Raw genomic sequence first — 19,732 nt, 5'->3', positions numbered from 1 at the left:
TTACATTGAAATTTTCTTGCAAATTTGTTGAAAAAATTTGTAAGAAAAGACTTTTTCCTTCTATTTTTTCTAAGAATTTTAATTGGCAGATAATTTCTTTGTGGGTAATTATTTCCTACAAAATTATAAAATTCGCAAGTATTTTCTACAAAGTTTGTTGCGAAAAGTGTTTTATACAAAATATTTTACAAAAAAATTGACAGCAATTTCCTACAAATTTTTTTCATAACAAAACTTATAAGTATTTTCTATAAAAAAATTTCAAAACAAAATTGGAAGGAAATATGAGTTTTTTTAGTAATGATCGAAGAAACAACCATCCTTTTAATATTGAATATTTGATAATATTATGTTTCCTTTACCGTAATTTTTTATTATTTTATAAAAATTAATTAAAATTAATATTGAAATAGTAAGAAAATGGGTATGAATATGGATATGAGATTATACTCGTTACCCTGTGGGGATTCATTCGAACAATTTATTGTCTTAATTTTTTTAGAGTTAAAAACAAAAGAATAAAATAAAAAAACATCAAAATCCTTTTTTGCGAATCAAACTCAATAATAGAAACAAGGTAGAGGAACCAATCAATTTAAGAGTAATTTTATCCAACAAGAATACACTTACAAATTTAACCAAATTGGTCAAGATTCTAGAGTGGTAAATCGATAGTTAACAACAGGTACAAGAAAATAATTCAGAGTTTTTGGCGTCTTCCTTAACTAAGCATCAACCTAGATTTGATTAAATAATTGGTTTCATTCCTCTACCAAACTCAACTAAACTAATAGTTTAAATCGAATTAGTTTTCTAAAAGCTCATAATATTTAGACAGCTAAGAACACCGATGGTGTGAATTGTTGTGGAACACAGCAAAAGTCATGAACACTACATATAGCCACACAGACACCTGGAGAAAAGAATGAAGGTCATGCTAAGAAGTATTATGATTAATGAGTTTTAAGATTTGAATATGTTTGAAGATATTTATTAAATCTAAAAGAAAATAACGTAATAATGGAACCTTTTCACACCATTACCAAATGATGTTGCAGTAGTCAAATAAAACCAAACACAATGATTAATTTAACTTGTTTGTGATGTGAAGTGGCTGCATAAACAAAAACCAGAGCACATGGGGATGTGCTGGCATGATAAAGGCAATCCCAAAGAAATCGTCCCTATCTATTATTTTTTGTTGTGAAGCTTGAATGCTCCATGACCCCACTTGCTCTCTCTGCACAAATCCATCTCATAACTATTATTTCACTTCTTGAAATGCCAAAGGGAGATCCATTTTTGTATTAAAATAACACTTGGTTTTTGGACACCAAGCACTTTGTACCTAAACAATGAATAAGGACATTTTAAGGCACATGGTGTCATATCTCACATGGTTTATCTAGAAAGCGAATTTGGATTCTCTTATGAATTTTACGTGCTGTTCCTGTGTTTTTAAAATATATTGATGGACACTGAAATTTTTAAATATATTACAATTTTTTTAAAGTATTAATATCAGTGTATTTTTAATATTCGACAAAAAATAATACCGAGAAACTCAACTGAGAATCTGAACTTAAAGAAAGTTCGGTTTGAGGATTTTTATTGGTAAAATCTTTGGCCTGTGTGTGCACAATATTCGGTTAATTTAATAAGAATTCAATGACTGCAGAAGCAGAAGTGTGCATATAAGCTGAGAACATATTAAGGGGTGACAGTTGGAAAAGTGGAAACTGATGGAGCCAATTGGCAACTCTTGTGAGTCTTCTTTCTGCAGAGATGAAAAAATGGAAGCTGCAGATCTTCTGGAAGAGTGCTGGTTCTTTGACAACTTGTTAAAGATAACACCAAAGATGACAAGGTGTCACTCTGATCCTTACCCTTCCACTGGCCTAATCAGCCCCCCGGATTTTACACTGAAGGACTCTTGTGTGTGTTCATACTCCTCACCAAGGAAACCACCAAACAATGGTGCTTTTGTTCATACCAAGAAGATCCAGAGAGCACCATCCATGCCACCATTGAGATTGAGAGAAGAAAAAGAAGAAGAAGGCCAAAAAGGAAGCAAATTTGTGCACCAGACACACGATCCTGTGGTGTCTCATTCAGCTAGTAAACCTCGTAGTGCACAGATGAAAGGACAGCATGAGAGTGATTGTAGTAGAAGGAAAAGCAAACTGCTAAGAACACCATCTTTGCCTCCATCCATAGGGAGAGAGGAAAAGTTCAGAGTAAATGATTCTAGAACTGGCAGATCCAACAAGCAAACATCAACACCTACCCATTATGATATCCTGCCCCCCAGGCAAACCTCTAAGGTACTTCAGTCATCTGCTTTTGTAAGATATTAAGAAATAGACTCCTTTTCATTTAAAGTCCAAATGTATAAGATTCCTGTCCCTTCTAAAGTTTATGATTGCTTTTAGTGTGGCCAGCACCAATCACAGCATGGCCAAAAAGGCCAAAGTTTTTGGCATAAATAAACTCATATCATAGGAAAAGGACAGGAAGCACACACACATATGTGTGTATGTGTGTGTAGCTTGCTGCTACAATGCTACTTTAAGAAAAGTCCATAGTTCTTTGCGAAGTAAAGTTCAAAACATATACATATACTTCCAAATTCAGATTGATTTGAAGGTGTTGATGTTAACTATTCAGTCCTCACATTATGTCATCTTTTCTTTGACAGACTTGTAGCATTCCAAGATGTAGACCAGCGAGAAAGACTGAGGTTGAAAGCTTCAACACAGAGGGTGTTATGGAGATGAGGCGTAGGTACCTGAATCAGAAAACAATGAGGAGAAGCCTGAGTGATCTTGAATATGAAGAGGTTCAGGGATTCAAGGATTTAGGATTCTCATTTGAGAAAGAAACCTTGAGTCCAAGTTTAGCTAACATACTACCTGGTTTGCAAGAGAAAAAAAGAGACGAGACAGAAGAAGATAAGGCCGTGAGAAGACCATACTTATCCGAGGCATGGTTGGTGCAAAGTTGTGCTCCTCCTATTCCAAACTGGGTTTCTAATAAGTCTGCAGGTGACATGAAACAGCAGATCAAGTTTTGGGCTAGAGCAGTGGCTTCAAACGTACACCAGGAATGCTGAGAAAACCCATTGATTGCATTCAAATCCTGAACCTCAGGATCATAATCATACTTTACTGATCAATTCTTTGTAACAATTGCTAAGAAGAATAGCAAAAATAATAATGGTGATAATAGTAACTCTTGGTTTTTGTTCTGCTATAGAAATCAATTTACTTAATCATGTATGCTCTTTCTATGAGCATATATGCTGATTATCCAAAACAATCTACCGATTTATAATATATAAATCCTGAACAGCCACTCATGACTTTCTTTTGTTATTGTGAATACTTCTAGTTGTTCTAGTAGAAACGAAAGAAAGAACCAAAAACAAAAGGGTGGTTTAGATCAAAAGAGGCTCAGTCAAACTTTGATGATTACAAATTGCTGCATAACATCTCTATAGGAAAAAGATTTCTGCACTTAAAACTGTACTTGGTTCTCCTGCTCTGAAAAGTATCCATAAGAACAGATCAGTTAATTTTAGTTAACGATTAAAATACTTTAAAGTGAAAGTAAAATTGTACTATCCAGAGGAAATCCTGAATATAATCGATGTTTCTACTACAACTATAACCAGCTCTGTTAAATATTCGTATCACATATTGGCATATTTTCATAATATTCATAGTTCACAAAATCACTAGACCGCAAAACAAGGTTTATTTGTTGGAATTAAAAGGTTCACGTGCAAGAGTAAAAGTCAGAGAACACTTTAACAGCATTCTAGATTGATAAGGTGCAATGGTGTGATACGGATACCAACAGAAGAGTCCTAATTATATACTAGGGTAGGGTGAAAGCCCAAGCAAAAGCATAAGAAAATGTATAATAATGGATTCTCCTAAACAAAAAACTAAAACAGAAGACAACTAAGAGAAAAGAGAAAATTACTTGAGCAAAGCTTCCCAATATTAGCCCACCAAATAAAATTCACTGTTCAACTCAGCAAACATTTGTTAATCATTAGAACTTCCAGCTGATGGGAACGTTGAAGCAGCAAGTAAACTAAGAAATCCAAGAATAGCTTCCAAATGGATTAACTTGTCAAACACCAACAGATCAATGGTAGAAGCATGATTCAGACACTGCATATAAAAGTTATGAGAAAAGAATATATCCAAAAAAATAAGTATTAAATATAATAAAACTAGGTTTAAGATTAATCTTTCTTATGTAGAAAATACACATAGGAGTTGTATTTATAATAAAAAGAATATGGACTAAGTTCAAAATACTTACAACAACGAATAACAATAGAAACTGAAAATAAGATAAAGATAACATGATATCTTAACAATAAGTAGGGTTTAGGAAAACTGGCACTCTTCCCTAGAGTATTACATGTTTAGTGTGGTGTTACCAGAGGATTCTCCATCACAACCACTCAAATTATTGCAACATTTAATCATGTTAGGCAGAAAATGAACTTTGGGATCTTCATTGAATTTGTTGAACTCCCTCTACTTGTAACTTCTGAATCTTTAGCTATATATGCATACAGTCAAAATCATGTGAACTTCCGCTTGCCATCTTGAGTTCAAACAAAGGTTATAAACTGTGGACAGCGACACTTACAACAGTGATAATATAAATTGTTAATAATGGGTCAGTGTAGTGGTCAGAAACCAGGGTCCGTGACCAGGGTCAATATAATTGATTGAAGCATGATTTCAGTGTTGTAAAATGATGGTACCCCTTTTACCAATATTAAATATATACTGCTATGCATCCACAATTGAAAGATGAAGAAATGAGAAAAATACAAGTAGATCTTACTTCATTACATTTATCATAACAAGAAAATGGAAACTATAAATGTTGCAATATGAGAGCAGGAAATGAGAGGAAGAAAGCAAACAGAAGTGATACAATGTCAGCAAAGTGATGGGGTGTAATGTGTGAAGTTATTAATTACTACAAAGGAAGACAATATAGTTAAGCAGGGAAGTGGTAAAATAGAAAAATCAGACTTCTAGTTTTTTTTTTGGAACAAGGAAATTTTGCAAGTATCGGCAGTTATGAAAGAGTCAGCAGACATAAATTCTGTAACTGAGTTTTAAGTTGCTGCAATAAGTTATATTGGAAAGACAAAAGCACTTGTTAAACACTTACGGAATCGAGGATACCATTGGTTCTTGGTAGCTTATGAGAGTGACTTTGTTCTTGGTTTCAATCATAGGGTTCTTCTACCATCTAATATCGTTGAGCCATACTGGAATCACATATCAAGGGAAAATAAATAAAAAATCATAAGAGGCATTGCAGGATCGTGTACCTACCTGGAATGAGGACATGAGATTTTTTCTGATGGGTGGGCGATAATATAAATCGAATTGAGACTTTAGGACTAGGAAAAAAAATCGAGCTTATAAGTCCCACATCGGAAATATTTCACTATTTACACTAGTTTATATATCATCATTTGGAGGTCCATTGTCAATTGGGATGTGGGGTCGGGTACAGCTCGTACTTTGTCAAACCCTAAACACTTCAGGGTTACGGGGTGTTTGTCCAATGTTTTCCCCGGGTTTCAACAAACAAAGAAACGTTGATGCATTATACGGGTTTGATATCCATGATAGAACCTGGAGCGGTTTGTAGGTAGTGGTGCTGTCACTAATTTGATGAGTGATTTGCGCTTACTCTTCTCCTCGCCTCTCCACCACATCCCCCGTTTTTTCAATATTTATTACGTTTAATGATTTCAAAATTCCACTGTGTAAGAGAATTTCCCATATGATCAACTTTAGCTTCTAAAGCCAATGAAGTACAGTAGTCCAGTTTTTCATTATTCTGTCAAAGTAGGAATCTCAATTGTTGTGTGTATACAGTGAGCACTTTACCTTGTGTCATATTCATTCATGGAATTGCTACCACAAATGAATGATAGAATTCATACAAAAGCAGTTTATTGAATTAGTAGAGAAAAAATGGCAGCAGCTCATTCACTTTTTTTTTAACTGGAACCCTTCTGTTTTTTTTTTTTTTTTTCTTAAAGCACTTGGCAATTTGTTACAGGACTTCAGTGAATGGCTTCACATATCTTGCAACATTTGTTTTTGGCCAAATTCCCTTGGTTTATTCTGGCCAGCTTGCAATCGAATACATCATCAAACTGAGGTAACAGTGATGGTCTTTTGAGAGGGAATTTAGTCAAGAGAGTAACTGCCCAAGAGACACAAGTCTCATTCATATAAAAATCGACACCGTCTTTGATTCAAAACTTTAAACTTTAAAAAGATTTACTCATTTTTTTTATTTTTACTGAATGTAGGATTTAGTTAATCTAAGTTTGAGCTTAAATCTCTCGGGAATAATTTACATTGGATAAAAAATAAAATTAAACACTAAATAAAATAAAATATTTATGAATTTATTATTTTAAAATTTTGGGTCGGAAGTGGTGTTAAATAATCATTCATATACATAAGAGTGGAGTATTGTAGGGGTTGGAAGGGACTGCGGCCACTCCAAAAATTTTAGAATTTCTTTTAAATTATACACATTTTGAAAATTTTTAAATTTTTAAATTTTTTTTAAATTATAAGTAATATATTTTATAAATGGACGAAAATTAAATTATTTGTCTTTTTATTTCTTTTATAAAACACAACAATAAATGTTAATAGATAATAAAACATAAAATTAAATATATAAAGAATAAAAATATTTAAGTTTAATTAATTTTTTAATCATTATTTTCATCTAAAAATGTCAAGATGTTATTCATTACAAAAAGCTTGAAATTGGAACCTTTGCTAAGGCATGTCTTGAACTCTAAGTTGCATTCATGGCAATATCTAAATTAAACTCAGAACTCCAATAGAAGACTCCACTCGTGCCTTGAGCCTGTAGAAATGATAGTCGTGAACTTGGAAGATCTGTTTTGAGTAACCTAGTTAGAGATGCTTGAGTTTGTGACATTCATCATAATTTGCTCAATCCTAAAAATTATTCAAGATTTTGAATGGTAAGCATCAAACGAGTAATGTTTGGTATACGAACACCTAAAGAAGGTAAAATCAATCAAGTAATTTCTATGATATTGGTATTATCCGTATCAAATATATCATTAGTAAATGTACATGTTTTTACACGCAATAATCCTTTTTATAGAATTTTGTGCGTGAAATCTAGTTTCTATTGAATATAAATAAAAAAAGTTAAACAGTATATGTTTATCTTAAGGAATCTTTTATTTTATATGGGTTATTAACAATACAGTAATAACAATTTTTCATTATATATTCCTTTCGAAATATTGAATAATAAATAGAGTTAAGCTTAAATTATTTTATTGTTGTTGTTTCCATATTTTTTTTAAATAAATACAAAAAGTTATAAAAAAAATAAGAAAAAAAAGTAGAATAAACTAGTATTAATTTAGCCATTTTATTTATTTTTTTTAATATGAAAAACATTTAAAGTGTAACTATAATTTATAAAATAAGTAGTTTTTTTTTTTTGCTATGACATTTTGTATTTAACAAAATTGTATTGTACATTTTTTCTATATAAATATTATAAAACATTTATTTATTCTCACGAAAAAAGTATTTCTCAATAGGTCATATACATAGGTGGAAATTGGTGGGGGGACCTTGCATATTCTCTCTTTCTCCAAAAGTGGCAAATCAATAATATGCTAACATGTCTTTGATTAATTATTCAATCATATGTAAGAGATCAAAATAATGTTTAAGAAAAATAAATAATGACCATTCACACAAATTGAATATACAATAAGATTAGTATACTCTTTTGTATATACACTTTTAACATAGACAACATAGAGATTTATTTTCCTAAGTAAAATATACAACTTATGTGGTTTTAAAAAGAATTAACTTTTAATGTAACAATTTTTTTGTATGAAAAAAAGAAGTACCTTTGACTAATAGTTTTCTCTTGACATATATAAGAAAGGGGGCAAAAACTTTGTGTGATAGGGTTTGGGAAGGCCAATTTCATTATTGATTTTGTGGAATCCATGTGCCAAGGAGCAATGTCTATGCCCCATTCCCTACACCATTTTCAATCTGTTCAAAAAGTTTGCACCAAAAGCACTTTATGTTACCAGCTTCCATTGTGTTTCTCTGTTCGTCCTTTTTTTTCAACTCAAGATTCCCAATCACAACTACCTTTTTCTCATCATCAAACTTTCTTAAGCAATAAGCAAATATCTCTCAACCCTGATTTGGTTTTACACATATTCCACCCTCATAGGGTTTTAACACTTCTTATTTAAAAAAAAAAAAAAAAAAGTAGAGTTAGGCAGATAATTTTCTTGTTTTGGTGCTGATTGTGAAATGGGGGTCTTTATCAAATTAAAACAAGTTGAAGAGTACGTTTTGAAACTAGCTTTTGTGTAATATTACAGTAAGTGTTTACGTTAAATTTCAAGTTCACAAAATAAAGTTGGATATTTTTAATTGAGTTTGTATTAATTGTATTAGTTTATTAAATATTTAATATTTTTATATTTTTCAATTGAGTTTGTTTTGTATGATCTTTTGTTGACCGAATGATGTGATTGTGATTTTATCTGATCATCTTGTTTTTTATCTTCATGACTAAAAAATATGAAATGTATAGTATGGATTGATCGGGAGATTAGTCAAAGCCATAAATTTGAGCCATTAGATGCCAAGCGGCCACACGTCATGCAAGACCTAAAAGCTAGGAAGCTAGAAAATACCAGTTCAATAGATGAAGATGGTAACAGAGCATCTGTAACATCCCAAAGACTGGATAACTTCAGATTAATAAAACATCATATACATGAATATTTAGAGACTATAGAATTTGAAGTATGAAGGTACACAGGACACCAAACATACCCATTTTATATAAAAAGAGGCTCCATACGACCCAAAACAAAATACACAGGTGAAAATTAATTATACTAGGTCTTGTACGGACAAGAGAATCATAACTAATAAAATCCTTCAGCGATGGACCCCATAGTGGGCCCAATACCCGTCCAATCCATCAAGCTGCAGCATCCCTATTATCATTACCACTGTTAGGGGTTCTCACATCTGCTCACATCAATAGAATCGATGATCATCGCAAAGGAGTAAACCACACATAATCATATAAACAAGCAAAGGGGTAAACTAGTGCAAAAAAAATTCTTATATCATAACACTCAACATACGAGTTTAGAGTCAAGCATAATTAACGTACATCCACACAAGAAGTACCAAACTACATAAGGCACCAAGACTTGACTATCCAGATACATACGATGAGGCACCACCACGAGGCCTTCGTGGAATTATGTCGTGGCCGCACCACCACGTACTCTCGTGGAATTACGTCCTAGGAGGAGGCACCACTACGTACCCTCGTGGAATTACGTCCATTAGATGAGGTACCACCATGAACACTCCCTACGAAGGTCATGGGATTATGTCCTACCCGCACTTTACCCATGTTTCACCAACCACTCTTAGAGTTCTCATACACATCAATCTCATGCCAATATGTATATATATTTACCAAACCAATCAAGCATATATCACACCACGCCCATGCTAAACACATCAACTTACAGTCCCAATATAACATATACAGTACATATAGCATCATGGCTTGAACTGTCTTAAGCGTACATCAACCAATCATGTGAGACATACATATATATATATATATATATATATATATATATATATATATATATACACACACACACACATACTTAGAAATGCCCAAATCTTGCTCAAGCTAAAGAGACCTCGCTCAGGCGAGAGGAACCCCTCGCTCAAGCTACCTGCTCTCGCCTAGGCGAGACTGCAATAGGGAGCACGTCGAGATCTCGCTCAAGCTAGCCCAACTCGCTCAGGCGAGTGGCCTTCGCTTAGGCGAGCCTTCGAAACAGAGATGGGAGGGAGTTACTGTTGTTCTCGCTCAAGCGAGAGCTCCTCGCTTAAGCGAGAGCTTTCGTTTTGAGCGACCAACCTGCTCGCCTGGGCGAGTTTAGCAGAGCTCACCACTCTCTTTCGTGCAGAAACAGATACACATCATTATAGCAGTATAATCCATGCATTGTCACACAACCAATAACATATATCAACCTTCCAGTACATAAAATCAACCAAACAGGCATCGAAAACTTAAAACAATAAAGCCCTAGCTTCCCTTACCTGGAAAGAGGCTAATAACAGACTGTGACCTTAAGCCGATGAATCCAGCAGCTCCAAGAGTAGGGTTACGAACTCGAACAGTGGCATAGAGAGAATAACAGGGTTACTACAGTGAACCCTAACAGAAACCACAAAAACAACTTCGAAAGGAGGGCGTACGGTTCAAGGATCAACTTACGTGAGACGAGGTGAGCTTTTGAGCTAGCACGAACGAGAGGGAACCAAACCCTAGCAGAGCTTCTGTTGATAGGGAAAAGGGAGAGAGTAAGGTACTGTTTTCGCAAGAATGGAAGAATTGAGAGGGTTTAGGCTGCCTTAGGGGCTTTGGACACCCTATGGGTCAGTCCTTAGGCCCAACAAATAGGGCTAGGCCCCTTTAAATTTTAGGGCAGAAAAATAGGGTTTTACAACATCGCGGGGACGTGTTTCGTTATATTATACTTATATTATCTATGTAGAAAAAATGTATCTTCTTTTTCATATTTAAACTCAACGGATATCAAATTTTTGTGTCATTTCCATTCGTATCGATTAATAAGTATAATCTCATATTCATACCCATACCCGTTTTATTAGTACTTCAATATTAATTTTAATTAATTTTTATAAAATAATAAAAAATTACGATAAATGAAACATAATATTATCAAATATTCAATATTAGGAGGATGATTGTTTCTTCGATATCAAATACTTTGAAATAAATTATAATTGTTGTTTACATTTTAGATTAGAATACCAAATAAAATTTCATGAGAACCAAAATATTTATTAAATTTACAAAAATTAATGAAACCTATTTGATAAAATTTAAAAATATTTTTTTAAAAATATAAAAGGAAAACAAATATTCAAATTAAAATATATTTTAAATGTTTGTTTACATCAATTTTTAAATTCTGATTAATCTATTTTTTATACACTAATAAAAGTTATAATACATCACTTGATCAAAATGACGCAAAGAACAAATAATAAAATTTTAATATATATCTTGTATCTTTTGAACTTCAATATATGTTGGATGGTGATTAAAAAAAATTCATGACAATTACATTAAATTTTTATATTGTGATAAATAAAAGTTATTTATACAATTATAATGAAAAAGTTATAGTATGATTAATAATTAGTCAGAAAATAAAAAAAAATAGATAAAATATATTGAAATAATATTCTACATGATGAAAATAAACAACAAATAAAAATATTAAAAAGTTAAAAAATGTGTGTCTTATAAACAATTTGAGAGACTATTGAAAGAAAATAAATGTATACTTAAGGGTATGATAAGATGAAAAATACCTTAGAGATCTAAGAAAACTTTTCAAATATCAACATATATACTCAATGGTTAAGAAATAACAATTTTTTTTTTTTAGTGAAACAAAAATTAATAATAATAAATAAAGAATTTTTGTTTACATATTACCTAGTAAATGAAAAGTTTATGCTATTAAACACTTAAATTGAGAGTATAAACATTCTCATGTGAAAGAAAAATACACAATAAATAAAAATATTAAAAAATAATAGAAATATTTAAATGTGAGACATAAATTTTTTTTAATTGACATACATTATTATAACATAATTATATAAAGGTTATGATAAAATGAAAAATATATTAGAGATAAAATAAGTTTCATGACAAACCAAATAATCAGAAGAAATAAAAAATAAAAAGTATATATATATATATATATATATATATATATATATATATATATATATATATATATATATATATATATATATATATATATGAGAATTTCCCTTTAAAACGGGGATAGATTTGGGCGATACCACGGAGGTGAGTTTGTTTGTCATCTCTAGATGAAACGTCAAATACTGTATGACATATTTATGGACAAGAAGGTCGATAGGTGCCATTAAATCAATCTAAAAATAGGTTAACATAAATTAGTCTAGTAATCGTATTAAGGTATCACTGTGATTAGATCAGTGGTCAGATCAGTGGTAAGTAAAAGCCTATTACAAATAGTATAAATAGAAGATCCAAGTAAGATAATTGATTAAATTGATTATTGCATAAACTTTTCCCGACTTAAGTAACAAAGTGCCTTATGCAGATACCATCCAAGCAGATTCCATCGAACAAGAAATCTTGAAAACAAATCAACTAAAGGACGAGTGGACGAAGAACCAGTTAGTCAGGAGTTAAGAGTACTCAATCAATCCAATAAAAACATGAAATTTTATTGTTAATATAAAACAATATTACGATCAAGGTAAAAGGTAAAACGATAGGTGACTAAGCCAGTTTCTTAGTCCCGCTAGATAATAACATAAAAATAATTAAAAAACATAATGACCTCATTGTCTAACACATTTTCAATAAAAATAATAAAATTTACTAATCATTTTATATTAGTCGGAATATCATTTCAAATTAGCAATAAAATATTAAACCTTTTTAATACATGAATATAAACAAGAAAAATAATAAGACAAAATAACATTACGTCATCCGATTAAAAAAAATTAAAGAACAAGAATTCAACTGAAAAGATAAATAGTTTAAATATTCAATAAACATAATAAAAAATTAATAAAAGCTCAACTGAAAATAATTGAAAGATAATTAAACCTACTATTATCAAACATATAATAAGCAGCTCAAACTCAATGTCTTTGAAAATTAAAAAAAAAAAAAAACAGCTTTTTAGGTAGAATCTTAATATTTTGATAAATTAGTTCACTTTTTTACTCGGATAAATCTCACTTCACCTTAGATGAAATAGTGTGTATTTCTGGGAAGAAAACCATCGAAAACAAAGAGGGAATGAGCTTGCATGAGATAATGATACTATCTATAGTTTTGCTTCCTTGGGAGCTGAGTGTGCTGCACACTGTATTATTGACTGAGGAAACAGTTTTGAAATTCTGCTATTGCAAACAAGTTTTAGAGAAAGACAAAATGCCAACTTTACAGCTTATCTTCCTGCAGTTCCTTTCAAAACCTGTCACTAACCTATTAACTAATATTTATCTCAAACCAATTCAATATTATGAGTACACTCACAAATCAACACACTTTTACAAACCAAAAATGCTTGCTTTGCTAAAACATCATAAAGCCTCTTGCTACTACTTATAAAGTTCATTAATAATCTTTGTCTTTAGCAGATATTATTAAAAAAATTTCATTTGATTCCAAAATCAATTCTCAGTATTAAAACAATGAAATTCATACTTCGTGGACAGAAATTAGTCATCGGTTGTTAGTAGATACTATTGTGATCTGATCTGATCACTGTTTTGATTCTTTTTTTTTTTTCCCAACATGATAGTAACATGATTTATGAAGGTTATTTATGCACAAAAACCAAAAGGCAATTTACTTAAAAAACTAAAAAAACACATAAAAGTATACCTAATAAAAAAGATAATTAGTAAAATTTTGATGTTGAAAAATAAAAAGTACCCAAAAACATGATGATGATTAAAAGTGAGAAAGGAATAAATTCAAGTGCACCACTAATGACTAGTCAAACTTGTGGTTTGACTGTTTTCCCTGTAATTAAATGCAGCACCTTGGAATGAATTCCCCATTACACATGCAATGCAACTACCATGAAGACTTGTTAATTACAACGACACATTACAGAAGCTTAATCACAGAGCAGTAGTGCTTTAAAACGATGAGCCACGACCATTGACCAAAGTCCACAGAAATTCCAACCTAATTATGGCATTAGACAACCAGACACAACAACCTTAACAAAATGTCCCACTCACTTTGTCTTCATGCCCTCAAGAACACGCATATACACATACTTCAAGCCTTCCACCACTTCCATTATCTCCTTCATAATATGTTCCAACTAAGAAATATACCAACCATCACAGAAATAAATACAACATGCACCACATCATACCAGAATACTGGTTAACACTGCACAGGTAAATTAAAACTCTTATTATAACTTCACTAACGAGTAATAATGGACCCCAAAACAAATACCATCACTAAAACTATTTATACAAAGGATTACATTCTAAAAACAGCAAAATAGGAGTATAATCAAAATCCTAGTTTAACAAAGCAGCCCAAAGTTTAGCAGTAATCTACACATAATAATAACAACAGTTGATTATTCTGTCAATTAAAAAAAAAAGAAATTTGAGAGTTTTCAGGAAGAGAGAATTAAAATGAAAATCAAAATCCAACACCAGCCGGCGCGCCGACCCCAAGCTGAGCGGCGGGTGGATGCGGCTCAAGCTTCCTGTTGTTCCAAAAGCAAGCCTCCGGAGCTAGCTTAGCCGATGACCTCATCGGCTCCGACTTGCAGCGCGTGAGCACAAACGGCTCGTACCCATTACCTGATTTCGACCCCACCAGCTTCTGCTCAATCATTGTCGCCATTGACACTCCGGCGGCACCGCCCATCGCCGGGAACGAACACGACGACCGTGGCGGCTGCATCAGCGGTGGAGAAGGCTTCGGCTTCGGCTTGGTCTTTGTAAAGGTCTCTCCATTCAGCCTTTTGCCGCCGCCTGCGGCGGCAGGTCTCTCCGGTAGCCACCGTATGAAGTCGGTGCTGCAAACCCACGTTTCCTTGGACACCTCCATTGACAGCTTGGGCTCGCACATCATCAGTAACAAGCACTCCGGCAACGTTTCCCTTTCTCTATCTTCGCATTTTGACCCATTTTCTCGCTCCTTTGACTGTGGATCCGAATTCGGGTCTCGGGTCGGCTCTTGCGTTTCGGTCTCCGTAGTCACTTTCTCTTCTTCCTCCTCCGTTGACCCTTCTGAAGTTTCGGTCGTCACTGCTTCCGTTTCTGGCTCTCCGTCGTCGTTTTCCGGTTCTGAAGCTGTGAACGTTTCTGGGGTGGGTTCTGAAGCTGTGAACGTTTCTGGGGTGGGTTCTGAAGCTGTGAACGTTTCTGGGGTGGAAGAAAGTTCTGAGCTTTCGTTGTTTTCTCTCACTTCTATAGCCTCTTGGAGATTAACCTCTTTTCCTTCGGTTTTAAGGTTGTGGAGATCTGAATGAGCTTCAGAATGTGTTAAAGTTTCACCTTTTTCGATGGCATTTTCATTTGCTTCTTGGTCACTCTTTTCTTCCTCTTCTTTTACTTCATGAAACTCTCTGCTTTCTATGTTTCCTACGCTTTCAACTTCATAGCTTTCCTTCCCGGCTTCTTCTTCTTCTTCTTCACTGACCACCACCATAGTTTCTGTTTCTCTTTGGCAAATGGTATCTTCTATGGTTTCTCTTTCAACTTCTTCTTCTTCTTCTTCTTCTACTTCTACTTGTTGCTCATCCTCTTTCACTTTGATGGGTTGCTGTGTGTCATCATCTTCTACTTCTTGTTCATCTTCATCCACAATGTCTTCTTCATCATGTTCTTCCCCTTCTTTTTCTTCTTCTTGACATTTGGTTTTGTGAACAGGTGATTCCCAAAAACGGTTAGCCAGAGCTGCCATTTTGACTGGATCAGATCTGCATCTCATCAATAAAAGAGCATTTTTGGGAGGAATACATATGCTAACTCTTGCTTTCTCTTCTTCCTCTCCCACCACCTCATCATTCTTCTTCTCTTCTTCCTCTCCAACCACCAAATCAACATCAATGTCCTCAAACACATGCCTCCTCTGGCTGCGGCTCCTCTCACCTCTCTCTCTTCCATCCTCCATTTCTTCCTCCATCACTAACTCAATCCCCCTTCCCTTCCCATCCCCATCCTGCAAAGCCACCAGCCACCTTCCAAGTCCATTCCCACACGAACCCTCTCTCACAAGTCCTCCTCCTTCCACTCCACCACCCTTTTCCTTCTCCTTCTCACTTGACATGCAAGAAGACCTGCAAGGAAAGAAGCAGCTGAACTCTCTCAAGGCCTCACATATTGTCAAGGGGAGATGCACCCATCTCTGATTCCGATGCTTCAAGCAGTTCTGGTGATGCTGAAACCCTTGGCTGTTTTGTCTAGTTAGATCTGCATTAGGATTTGCATTTCCATTGGCATTTGCACCACCTTGTTCACCCTTCCTAAAGCTAGCCTCTCCTCTCCTCTTAGACCTTGCCCTTATCTTCTTCCCTTGCTTCTTGGTCTTGACCCTCACCTGGCCAATGCAAGTGACTTTGGGAGAAGAAGGTTCAGGGTTCTCAAAGCCACACCCTCTTCTCTTGCCAGCAGTTGGGAACATGGGAGAGGCTTGGCCTCCCTTCATGCTGCCATTGCTCTTGAGCCTCCTGCTGACGGAAGAAGAGAGGGAAATCTGAGGAGGGTCTCTGCTGCGGCTTGGGCTGAGAATGGACTTAGAAGAGAGCTTCATGGATGAAGAGGACAAACGGGAAGTGAAGCAAACAAACAACTCGCTTGTGCTACTGCTATTGCTACTTGTGCTGCGATGGGGTCTCTCTCTATCTGTCTCCATTTTTTTCTTTTTTCTTTTTATTTGGTTTCAGAATAACACTTGCCAAGTCATGCCATGGCCATTGTGTGACACAAGAGTTGATTTTTTGGGATGGTAGCTCTATAAAAGCACAGTCAATAAATGAAAGATTGCTTAGCGTTGCTTGGTTGTGAGGTGGAGTGGCCTATTATCCTCAGTAACAGATTGCAAGGTGGCTACTATTTGTGAGTGAGAGTGTGTCCGATAGAATGAGAGAGAGAGAGATACTGAGAGAGAGGAAAGTGTTTAATGGAAGATGACGAAATGCTGTTTGTCTTTATCAAAATGTAACCCACTGTGGCTAGAGTGTAGGGTAGGGTCTTGTTGCCAACTGGTGCTTTTTCTTTATTTTTTATTTCTTACAGACATATTCTCATTAAGTTAGTTCTATATCTTAGTAAAACAAAACTTACTTTCATTTTTCACATTTTTTCACATAATCTGTCACCTTATCTTGCAACTATGCACTACGGAGGAATAATAATCCATTCCCCCAGATTCATCGATTCACAAGTGGTTTCTTCTAAGATGACTATAATATTTTTCTTTGGACTTGGTATTTGGGAATGGGATAGTGTGGTATGAATCATATGTGTGGTGAAATGAAGTGGGGGGTGAATCTTGAATGATACTTGTTATTAGTGAAGTACTCAAGTCTCAAGGTTCGTCTCCGTGTTCAGCAGAAAAGGAAAAATCATCTGCGTGCACGAGACTTTTGGCAGATCAACAACTTTGGTAAAGACAGAAAGCAGTGGGAAAATAATAGAAAAAGAAAGGTTGTGTGTGAGAGTGTGAGTGGAAAAGAAATTTGACAGGAAAAGGAATAGATAAAGAGTTTATATTCTTGTAAGACTAGCATAAAGGAGATTTTGGCCTCATGTCGTGAATAATATATGTGTTTACTATTAGACGTTTCGGTAAAATCAATGCTACTATTTTAGATCATGATTGTTAAAATTTTCTAAAATAGTTTCTGGATATAATGGGATTTTTATCCCCTAAATATAGATAACTTTTGCCTTAATAAAAACCTATGTGAAAACACTAGCACACTACCAAATAATGGTACGATAATCTTAACCAACAACTAGCAAACACAACTACCAATAAAACTTGGAAAACAAAACCTACCCAACGGCTATTTATGAGAGGAAAAAAATAGAAAAGCCCACCTAACGGTATAGTATTTGTCAATATCAGAAGCATTATCAGCCGCAATGAATGTGAAAGAAATCTCTCAAATAATAATTTGATTAGCTTCGCTTCTTGTATTCTTAATACGTAATTAATGCCCACAAACTACAAAAATGATGAAGAAAACAGTAGATGTTAGGTTTCTTAGAGCTAGAAACCCAAGCTACTCGGGCAGAACTCACTCACACCAACACAGAAAGAAACAGAAATAGACTTTTATTATTCTCTCAAAGAATGCGTCCAGGGAAAGACAACAATTCCCCCCTCACAGGATCTGTTATGACTCCTGTTTACACTTACAAAAACAAAACGAATACCCCCTTTTACAACACTACCCCCCTTCTTATTTATACTTTTCCTAAAACAAACTTTCATTCCCAAACAACCTACTAACAGACTAACTAACTAACTAACTCAGTTCTTATTTCTTCTCACATACACCTTTAATATTCTATCATTACTCCCCTCTGGCTGAGCAACCTTGTCCTCAAGGTTGAAGTCAGGGAACTGCTGTTGGATAGTTGTGACGTCTTCCCAAGTAGCTGTTTCTACCCCTTTATCCTTCCACTGAATTAAGACTTGCGGTCTTGCATCTTCCTTCCCTGGTATAGGTCCCCATCTGTTATCCAATATCTTCTCTGGGAACCAATTAGAGGTCCTGCCTTGCAAACCTTCTGGCAGGTCTTTCTCAACTTGATGAGTGCCTACTGCTTTTTTTAATTGTGAAACATGAAATACTGGGTGGATCCTGGCAGTTTCTGGAAGTTGTAATCCAAAGGCTACTGGACCTACCTGTTTCAGCACTAGAAAAGGACCATAATATCTAGCAGATAGCTTTGGGTGCAGTCTGGTGGCCATTGAGACCTGTCTATGGGGGCGAATTTTCAGAAAAACCCAGTCCCCTACTTGGATGGAGGATTGTTTCCTGTGTTTATTCGCATATTTCGTCATATGCTCTTGGGCTCTTGCGAGGTGGAACTTGAGTTGGCTCAAAGCTTCATCTCTGGTCATGAGATCATGTGCTACTGCTTCCACAATGGTTTCTCCTGGAATAAATCTGCTGATGGAAGGAGGTGGTCTGCCATAAACTATTTCAAAAGGGGATTTTTGGGCTGCCCCGTGAAAACTGGTGTTATACCAGTATTCTGCCCATGAGAGAAAGTGAGACCAAGATTTGGGTTGTTCTGAGCTAAAGCATCTCAAGTATGTTTCTAAGGTTCTATTTAAGACTTCAGTTTGGCCATCTGACTCAGGATGGTACGCAGTGCTCATGTTTAACTGTGTTCCCTGCATTCTGAATAACTCCTTCCAGAAGAGACTTAAAAATGTAGGGTCTCTGTCACTAACAATAGATGCAGGAATCCCATGTAGTCTCACTATTTCTTTGGCAAACACCTCTGCTATGCTCTTGGCTGAATAAGGATGTTTAATTGGTATGAAATGCCCATATTTACTTAGTCTATCCACCACCACCAAGACTGAATCATACCCATTGGATTTTGGTAGCCTGACAATGAAGTCCAAACTAATGTCCTCCCATACTGCATTGGGTATGGGTAAAGGTTGTAGCAACCCTTGTGGTGAAGATGCTAGGTACTTGTGTTGTTGACACACCAAACAAGCAGCCACAAAATCTGTTACCATCTTCTTCATTCCAATCCAGTATAGTGATTGGCTTATCCTCCTGTAAGTTCTGAACACCCCTGAGTGACCTCCTGTAGATGTGGTATGGTATTCAGCCAGCAGTCTTGGAATCCAAGCAGAGTTGGCTGATAGCACGAGCCTGCCTTTATGATGAAGTCTTCCATGTTCTAAAGTATACTGCCCCTGCTTCCCAGGATTCTCTTTCAGCCCTTTTATGATCTTCTGT

At 34.8% G+C, this 19,732-nt stretch overlaps 2 protein-coding genes and 1 long non-coding RNA gene across 9 annotated transcripts; 1 reads left to right on the top strand and 2 right to left on the bottom strand.

Moving 5' to 3' along the window:
- Window positions 1–1,669: 1,669 nt before the first annotated feature.
- LOC114183595 (uncharacterized) lies at window positions 1,670–5,749 on the bottom strand. 7 transcript variants are annotated; one of them, XR_014994830.1, is made up of 5 exons: window positions 5,376–5,749; window positions 5,209–5,289; window positions 4,438–4,651; window positions 3,988–4,181; window positions 1,670–3,542 (listed from the first exon to the last, which is right to left on the bottom strand). It is a non-coding gene; the product is annotated as an uncharacterized LOC114183595 (long non-coding RNA). The 7 variants fall into 7 exon arrangements; XR_014994827.1 differs by lacking the exon at window positions 4,438–4,651 and having other exon boundaries at window positions 1,670–2,788; window positions 2,975–3,542; window positions 5,209–5,749; XR_014994828.1 differs by lacking the exon at window positions 4,438–4,651 and having other exon boundaries at window positions 1,670–2,788; window positions 2,975–3,138; window positions 5,209–5,749.
- On the top strand, window positions 1,743–3,231 carry LOC114183594 (serine/arginine repetitive matrix protein). The gene is made up of 2 exons (XM_028070668.2): window positions 1,743–2,324; window positions 2,699–3,231. The coding sequence occupies exons 1-2, from the start codon at window positions 1,743–1,745 to the stop codon at window positions 3,110–3,112; spliced, it is 996 nt and encodes a 331-aa protein (XP_027926469.1). The 3' UTR covers window positions 3,113–3,231.
- An 8,423-nt stretch (window positions 5,750–14,172) lies between the features above and the next one.
- Window positions 14,173–16,865, bottom strand: HCF243 (Serine/Threonine-kinase pakA-like protein). Its single transcript, XM_028072742.2, has one exon. It carries the CDS (start codon window positions 16,648–16,650, stop codon window positions 14,428–14,430), a length of 2,223 nt encoding a protein of 740 aa, XP_027928543.2. The 5' UTR covers window positions 16,651–16,865; the 3' UTR covers window positions 14,173–14,427.
- Between the last annotated feature and the right edge of the window lie 2,867 nt (window positions 16,866–19,732).

The sequence above is a fragment of the Vigna unguiculata genome, chromosome 5 (assembly GCF_037176805.1).
Source record: "Vigna unguiculata cultivar grain cowpea cultivar isolate G323 ecotype 2 chromosome 5, ASM3717680v1, whole genome shotgun sequence".
In the NCBI taxonomy this organism is placed as follows: domain Eukaryota; kingdom Viridiplantae; phylum Streptophyta; class Magnoliopsida; order Fabales; family Fabaceae; genus Vigna; species Vigna unguiculata.
The sequence above is the reverse complement of the archived record's forward strand: the minus strand, read 5'-3'. Positions and strand labels throughout refer to the sequence as shown.

Excerpts from the sequence above, each read along its gene's own strand:
- LOC114183594 (XM_028070668.2), top strand. The coding sequence starts at position 1,743 with ATGGAGCCAATTGGCAACTCTTGTGAGTCTTCTTTCTGCAGAGATGAA. Across the intron at positions 2,325-2,698 it reads CCCCCAGGCAAACCTCTAAG|ACTTGTAGCATTCCAAGATG; the intron begins GTACTTCAGTCA and ends TTTCTTTGACAG.
- HCF243 (XM_028072742.2), bottom strand. The coding sequence starts at position 16,650 with ATGGAGACAGATAGAGAGAGACCCCATCGCAGCACAAGTAGCAATAGC.